Source organism: Bidens hawaiensis, unplaced genomic scaffold (genome assembly GCF_021521415.1).
Source record: "Bidens hawaiensis isolate Kalapana, Puna unplaced genomic scaffold, B.hawaiensis_p1.1 tig00031215_1, whole genome shotgun sequence".
NCBI classification, from domain to species: Eukaryota; Viridiplantae; Streptophyta; class Magnoliopsida; order Asterales; family Asteraceae; genus Bidens; species Bidens hawaiensis.
This window is the reverse complement of record NW_027495264.1, coordinates 92,680-101,318: the sequence shown is the minus strand read 5'-3', so window position 1 is coordinate 101,318 and position 8,639 is coordinate 92,680. Positions and strand designations below refer to the sequence as shown.

Sequence of the window (8,639 nt, the reverse complement as noted above, 5' to 3'; positions counted from 1 at the left end):
ATAATAAAATCTAGTTTTTTTGTTTATATCGAACATCACTTCTAAAGTTTTAACCCTCACGCTAGGGGTGAGAGGAGGTCTTTACTACTATCTACAACTATTAGGACATCCCCTTTGAAGGCAATAGAATCAAGTTATACACCGACCATTTAAATTACTTGTCAAATTGGGTTCGTTGAAGTACTTGCCTGTTGCCGCTCTTGACTATTATTAGGGAGGTAGGATGCTGAGGTGATAGATAAAACAATTCCCGCACTATGTATGCACATATAGTAACACTGTGACAGATTTCGAAACAGATGAGTTAATGAGTTTGTGTATTGAGATATGAACAAAGGAGTTGAAATGTGGATTGAATCAAAGATATAAGATGAAGAAGTTGAATACACCTACTTTAGTCTTTTAATACAATTAAAAGACATCTTATGCATAATCAAACCTATTAATCGTTTTGATGAAGTATTTTATCAACTAAAGGAGATAAAGTTCATGGTGAGTTTTCCCTTACCCTCTAAAACATATAAGTAAAGCTATCCAAAAGAAAGCACTCGCCCAACTTGATTCCTTGTATGCTACCCACACCTGTGAAAGCAATACGTAGTACAAAATATAATACATAACAAGATTCTTCAAAGTTTGCAAATAGCTCCTATCTTTTAGAGCATCCATAACAGCTCCTCTAAATATTGTGAGAAACATCTAAAACAATTTCCGCACTAGGAAAGATCTGGTCCTAAACAGTCACAAATTTTGAAATAGTCCAATTTTGGTCGCAAGCTGTAGCGAAAAAGGTTAAAAGTAATTTTATCAAAGTAAATTTATGTGTTGGTGATCTTTTATGTATTTATAACTATATCTATGTAATTTTAGTCGCAAAACAGTCACAACCAAGTCGCAAAAGGTGGTTGCAATCACATCGCAAAAAGAGCCGGACACAACCTGGTCGCAAAGACTGCGACTGCTATTAAGGTCGCCCCTATATATCTAGTGGTCACAAAAATAGATTGCCGACGGAGGTTTTTGTGACCGTCACTTGGTTGCAAATTAGTGGAAAAACATGATTTGCGACCATAAAAGCGACGCAAATACCCAATTTGGTTTTCAAATTGGTCATTTGAGAAAGAGCCCAGTTTCTTTTTCCGATTATATATGTCAATGTAACTGTATTGTTTTAACATATGTGTAGTGGTGAGTTCTGATAAGACTTTGATGAGTGGAAAAGGCATACCGACAAAATCACAACGTGGATATATATGTCAATTGCATTTGTTGCCAAGCACCTGTCAACATTAATTTGTACTCCGTTAAGGTTAAGTTTCTGTTAAACGAGATACTAATTAATTTCATGTGAAAAAAGGTAGAATAATTACGATGTGAAGTATTTGTAGGATGGCGATAACTCGACAATAATCGTGTAAATCAGAACTCCTAGCACCAAACAACCTAATACCGAAAAGATGATCCTTGCAGCAATAACCGAAGGTCCTTTGCTAACCTCCCTATGGCAAATAATTGAATCCAAAAAGATTTAAATATCTTAACACATGTAACAATGATAACATCAACACCTAGAATTAACATTAACATTTAATTTAAAACAAATAAAAAAGTTACATGTCAAAACAATAACGGAGCTCAAGAAGGATATTAGTTGGGAGCTTCTATTCATACACCCGTAATAGTTTTAGAAATGGTGTATGAAAAAGAGAAATTATACATAAAAATGGTGTACGAATAGTAAAAGGGGTGTTTGAATACACAATGCCTATTAGTTAAGTACGTTGTATATTTCTGTTATTTATTACTGTACCATTTTTGACGTCTTGCTAACAAAAAGTATAATGGGTCATTCAAGTATTCTTCAGGTGACAACTTGTAGAATTGCATAAGGATGTATCCAATGCTAATAATGCTGTAAAAAAGGAAAAAAGAAAAAAGTCCATTTTAATTTGGCTGTACCCATTCTGATAAGGATCTTGGTGAAAAACGATGAATACAATAAATTTTGTTAAAAGGGCAACTTGTGTGACGGTTGATATGTGGCCGTCGCTTAGGGCTGAATTTACGAGGATTGAAATGAAGTTAGGGCTTTAGGCCTTAAATTTAAGGCTTTTAGACATCGCTTTAGGCCCCTAAAGAGGTTGAGCCGACAATGGGCCCGTGCACACAAAGGACAAAGCTATTGAGTTACACAACAAAATGTGCTATCGAAAACTTATGGTCATGTGGGGAACCTGTTAAAACATATCACTAGGAAGAAAACAGAAAGAAGATCACCTTCCCATAAAATACATTGTAACCATCACAACAGCAGCTCTAATCCAACTTGATTCCTTGTATGCAACCCATGCCTAAAAGATATCGATACATATAGGGCATATGAGTCCATAGTTGAACCGGAGAGTTATAAATATAGCATCAGTAAGAGATGAATTACAACAAAAAAAACCCTTCGCATGAAACAGGCTTTCATGTATTTGTCTATTCAAACCTTGCGTAAAGTTTTTACACGTTTCATACACAGTATTCTAATTATCACTATCTAACTATACTAATAAAAGAAAATAATTAGGATGATGTGGCAATCTCACATTCATTCAAGGCCTAATCTATCTTCTCATTCATCCCACTTATTCATGGGTTATGAAGCAAAATCATATTGATAAATGAGTTATAATTTCCTTTTTAATTCTCTAATCTCTCATTTAATTCATGCTAACAATCCATGGGTCATGGGTCAAGATAATTTTGGCAAATGGGTTATAATTTCATTTCTAATTATCTATTTTTATTTATCCTAACAATCTATGAGTTATGGGACAAAACAATTTTGATAAATGAGTTATAATTTTCATTCTAATTCTCTAATTTCTCATCTCATTCATCATAGTTATCCACGGGTAATTGATCAAAACAATTTATGCAATTATTGTATAAAAAATCGATTTCGTAAATTTGAGATTCTAGACTTCTTATTGTTGTATTATATATTCTATTTTTATTGTTGTATTATATATTCTATTTTTACCTTTAATATTGTTAATTTCTTTCAAATAATGGATCTTTTTATTTTTATTATTTGACAAATCCCGTGTAATACACGGGTTCAAAAGCTAGTAGTAGAATAAACACTAATATATACACTATTAACATCAACATAATTTTTTGTATATTTATTTGTATTTCAGCTCTTTTATTTTACTATTAGTTATTATCTATATCCATCACAATAATTTACTATAAAACGAAGTTTTATAAATATATAATATATTGAAAAGTTTTATTTTTCAATAAAGTGGCAGGCAAACGGGCAACAAGCTGCGCCGCAACCCCCTTTTGAACAGCAAAGCCAATCCTGCTAAAAACGAAGCTTTGGGACCTAGAAGCTGAAGAGGTTCCGTGTACGACGCGCTGAACCCTACTCAAAAATTTCACAGCCTCTGGAGCCAGAAAACCAAATGTATCAAAGGCAAATGGTTAAAATATATACTGGTTAATTTGCGACAAAAGGTTAAAATATATAATATATTGAAAAGTTTTATTTTTCCACGTCTAGATTTTATTCAATGAGTACGTTAAATCATAAAAGCTTTTAAAAAGTAAGGTTTTGTATTAGTGGAAATAAACATGGTTAAACTAAACAGATATAATTAAACCGCAACGATGCACGAGCAATCATACCCCTATAACAACAACATATGTTGTAAAATCAGCCGTTCCTTGTATCGTCCACCTGCAACAAATTTGAGAATATATATATATATTCAGTACAATCAATTAAGTTGTTTCATCATAATGACACACAAAATTACATCAATTATAATTATGTTAACTAAATCTGCAAGCTCTACATCGCATTTAAATCATAAACGGGCGGGTTATTGTACCATAATTGTTTATCATAGAAAATGTGCAAGACATCCTCGTCCCAAGATTTTAATTAAAAAAGCATAGTGGCATAAACATAACACGTGATGCCATAATTGTAAATATGGACTAAAATTACGTATAAAGTATAGTAATTGCGCATGAACATAATCATGCATGCTATTTGTTCTAAAAAGTCTAAATTAAAAAAAAAAAGATAACAAAGTTGTCAACATTTTAAAAAAGCGAGGGAACTTAAAAAAATATAATTACAATTATGTCATCGCCAGAAATTAATAGTTCAGATTGTATTGTACACTGACTGAACTATTTATAAATGACTATTTTTGGAACAAATATTATGTTTAAAACCACAAGAATCACATAAAAATATATACATTATGACTAAATAAAAAAATAAATTTAAAATTATCTTCTCCCTTCCCCATGTTTCTTTATCTTTTACACCATTCTAATTCATTTAATCAAAAAAATAAAAATTCTGAACATGTGCATGTGTATTGGCCATTTAGGAAAAGTACTATTAATATCATTTTTCTGAAAACACATTTTTAATTCTAAAAAGCCATATGTATTTTAATCAAATTATATAAAAATAGTTATGAGTTAAAACTTAAAATGGTTCTCATAAGATATTACTGTGTTTTTAATAAAGAGGCATCTCCAATTCTCCATTCCCAGAAGTCATATGAAATTATGTCTCCAAATGTCCTTTCCAATATGATATACTGGTAAGCAGAGGTTTTAAACAGAGATCCAAGTTTAAACCTCGTTAACAATATTTTGGAGGAGATATGAGTGACTCAATGAAGGAAGACTAAAATCTTTGTGAACTCCAGTTTCATTCTGAGGGCGTCCGGGTTTTTCCGAAACTATAAATAACTTGGAGGCGTTTAAGGGCTCTGTGCAAACGGGTTAGGCCACATATAAAGTACCTCGACAATTCTATTGGTTGACCGTTAAAAAAAATTTCTCTCCAAATGACCAGCTGACTGGTCGTGGCTCGGGGGAGTGACTTGACTTGTGTTGCTTCTAGCAGTCAAATCTCTTTGCCACATGTCTAGCAACTACTGGACTACAAATTGATTTGATATATTTATTTTGAACGGCATTAATTTAATATATGATTTGATTTTTTTAATATTATATATATATATATTATATATATAACTTATATAATATCTTTTTTATATTAATTTAAAATAAATTATAAAGTTAAAATAGGTGTTAATATTTTTGTTTTTTCATTTAAATTTTTAAAATTAAATATTTTTTAATTAAAAAAGTAAACTATAAAGTTAATATTTTTTAATTATAAAGTAAATTACCAACTCCTTTCTTTAAAAAAAGGTAAAAAAAAAATATTTCCTTCAAACAACCCATTCCCTTTTATTTCATTTTTTTTAATACAAACTTTCCTTTATATGGGGCTATGTCTCATCTTCTATCTCTCTCTATTAGGCTATGTGTACTAGACGGTAAAGAAAGACGACAAGGGCAAAGAACACTGCCCCTGGGCGACAAGGGTGGGGCTGAGGACTGTTTCTCACCTGCTTGTGAGTTGAGTTTTTGATTATTATATTTGAGTGTGTGTGATATATATACATGTATATATAGGGCTACAACACCATTACACACCTAAAACAAAAATCCATAATTTGTTGGCTGGGCGTCACATAACGCAAAACGCCACGTTTTGTAGCAATTCCATTACACATAGCCTTAGTAATAAGTAATCGAAATGGAGGACTTCAAAAGGTACACGCATCATCGGCGGCGGTGTACCTAACTACCTGCTAGGCAAACTCAACCCGAGTTAACACCCCTACTATTAGCATGCATACCCCCACCCCACACCCACCACACACACACACAAGTTAACACCCCTACTATTGGCATGCTTTGAGAGTTTGAATAACACAAGATATGTAGCGGAGCTAAATTAGAGGAATAAGAAGTGCTGATATATGTATCATTAATTAATACCAAGATAATATAAGATCTGTTATGTAAGTAATTACCTTGCATGCAAGTCAAAACAAGATAGGTAGTCGCCAAAAAGGAATAAGTAAACAAAGGAAGCTATCATCAGACAAAACAACACGATAAACAACGTCCTCACTGAGGTTCCCGTGGATGCCGCCATCGCCACCCTTATAAGTGCAGCCGCTACTTACAAAACTTTGGTTATAACTTATATATAAAGAGGATGATAAATATTAGGCTCAGTGGATGTGGGCTCATTCTCTTGTGGAAAATTTGGCAGAGTAGGATTTGACTCAACAATTCCATAAAGTACAACAGAAGACAAATAAAAAAACACAAATTTTTTAACTGTTGAAATATTAATTCGTAGGAGGAAAGCATTAACTGGCAACGGCGGTTTAATGTAAATAGTAGGAGGAAAGCATTAACATTCAAAAAAAAAAATCGTAGTCTACTTTAATTTAAATTCAATTATAGTACCTTGAATGTCTAATCACATAAAGAAGTTGTTTCAACTAAAATACATGCATGAAATATACTTATTTTTTCTTTAGTTATTAAAAACTAGCATTAAGCCCCGCGTTGCGGCGGGCGCGTAAGCAACGCGGACGCGTAAAACCGTGACAGATGAAACCAATGTTGTTAAGACTGAACCGGCCGGTTGAACCGGTCCGACCGGGATTCGGTTCACTGGCCGATCCGGTTCTATGCAATTCACCTGGCTTCCAGAAAACCCTCAGTCTGAACCAGTTCGTCGGACCGGAAAACTGGATCGATTGAGCCGGTTTACTATAAAAAAATTATTTTTGAAAAAATCTTTTTACAGCCGTAACCGTCACTTTTTAGGCCAAAGTTGTTCGGCCAGCCCGACCGGTTAAACCTATGAACCTGTTGCACGTCCGGTTCGCTGTCTAATACAGTTATGAAAAAACTGGGTAGAACCCATGCAACATCGCCGTCAGCGACCACCAACACCAGAAAAAACTCATATAAAAATGAAATAAAAGGAAGAAAATTAATTCCGAACGAAAGTATACGTAAAAACGTTAAACCATGCACACGAAACGTAGAACAAAGAAAACAGTAATTAACTTGATCTAGGCACCGTGCTTTGCAACGGGGTTGTTAAACGGGAACAAAATAGTCATAAAAACACTAAACCATACACGCAAATTGCGACGTGTTAATCACAAAGTTTATACTAAAACGAAAATTTTGTAAATTATAGACAATACAGGGGACCAAAGTTTAAAGAGTTAAAATTGTTGGTGCTAAATGGTAAAAATATTGGGTTCAAAGTAAAAAAATGATAAAAAGAAAAGTATGTATAAAAGTAATATACATCCAACCAAACTTGATGTACAAATTAGAAAGCTTAATGTACAACTAATGATGCACACAAAAGTTGCAAATTGTATATATATATATAATGTTTACAAGGGATGATAGGCTGATAACATTGAAGAAACGTGGATCGACTCACTGGTAGACGATCTACTTTCCTCGGGTGTGATTATGCTATTTCACCGATGGTTCTCTGGGATCTGGGTTCTTCCACCTACAAAATGAACAGCACCGTAAACTTACCCCTCAGAAAGGGACAGAGGGGTCCTCTTTGGGGTAACCCTCCGGTGTGAGAATAAGAATTTGTAGGAGAAGATAATAATATAAGAGTAAGGGAATTGGAGTGTATTGCTTAATATAGCTGAATACTGTGTGATTGAGTGTGTCTCTCCTTGTGGAGTTGATGTGGTATTTATAGTGCTAGGGTTTCCAATGATTGGGCTCAGACCCAGTTAGGGCCTTGTTGGCCTCCTCCAATTGCTTTGCGCCACGTGTCCTTGGGACACCTGGTGCTTTTTCATTGGTTATAATCACGTGGTAGCACATGGGTTTTGCTGAGTTGTCCACCTTTCATTGGCAGCTGTCAACATCAGCATATTCTTATTCCTTAAAAAGATACCTTCTGGAAGGTTGTCTGACGTGCACAATCAAGGTTGCCCTAATCCTGATTTGGATAAGAACGAGGTTGATTATGTGCATGTGTGATACGCGCCTATCCTGAGGATACGCGAGGTCTTCTCTTTATTCTCACGCGCAGATGTGATATGCACAAGCATGTGATATGCGCCACGCGCGGATGCGCCACGCGCAGATGTGATATGCGTGAGCATGTGATACGCGTGAGCATATGTGATGCCTGAGCATGTGATGCATGAGCATGTGATATGCGTGAGCATATGTTATATGCGCCATGCGCGTAGGTTTTGGCTTTGTGCCTTCATAATGCGTGAGCATATGTTATATGCGCCATGCGCATAGGTTTTGGCTTTGTGCCTTCATAACGTCTTGATTTCAAGCCTCTTGTCTATATCTTGTGGGTTGACCCGCCTCGCTCGGTGTTGAGGCGGGTACATACCTCTTCAAGCCCCCCCAGTCTAATGTGTGTCTTGTCTCGCGCGAGCGAGGTAAGATAGATATTAGACTTAATAGTTTGCTCTTTTAATAGGGTTTCGTCTTTTTCTTCTTATTATTCATCGTTGCGCGAAAATCTATCCTTTTGGTTGAAACGAATCGTCCATGTACGTGGTTGGTTGTTGCTGACATGCGTCAGTGATGGAGACGTGTCAGACTTTTCGTGTGCTCGAGGTGCTACAGTTGCCTTTCATGTCCCCTCACATAGTGTCAGGAACACGTGTCGCGCTCGCGTTGGTCCGTACCTGCAAGTGGTGGCGCGTGAACTCTGGCAGCACCTGTATCGTTTC

The 8,639-nt window shown here is 35.1% G+C and overlaps 1 protein-coding gene across 1 annotated transcript; it reads right to left on the bottom strand.

Moving 5' to 3' along the window:
- On the bottom strand, nucleotides 1–6,042 carry LOC143581888 (uncharacterized). The gene is made up of 8 exons (XM_077064571.1): nucleotides 5,910–6,042; nucleotides 3,682–3,733; nucleotides 2,278–2,351; nucleotides 1,811–1,912; nucleotides 1,371–1,499; nucleotides 1,229–1,280; nucleotides 509–582; nucleotides 1–278 (listed from the first exon to the last, which is right to left on the bottom strand). Exons 1-8 carry the CDS (start codon nucleotides 6,032–6,034, stop codon nucleotides 155–157), a joined length of 732 nt encoding a protein of 243 aa, XP_076920686.1. The 5' UTR covers nucleotides 6,035–6,042; the 3' UTR covers nucleotides 1–154.
- Nucleotides 6,043–8,639: the final 2,597 nt, after the last annotated feature.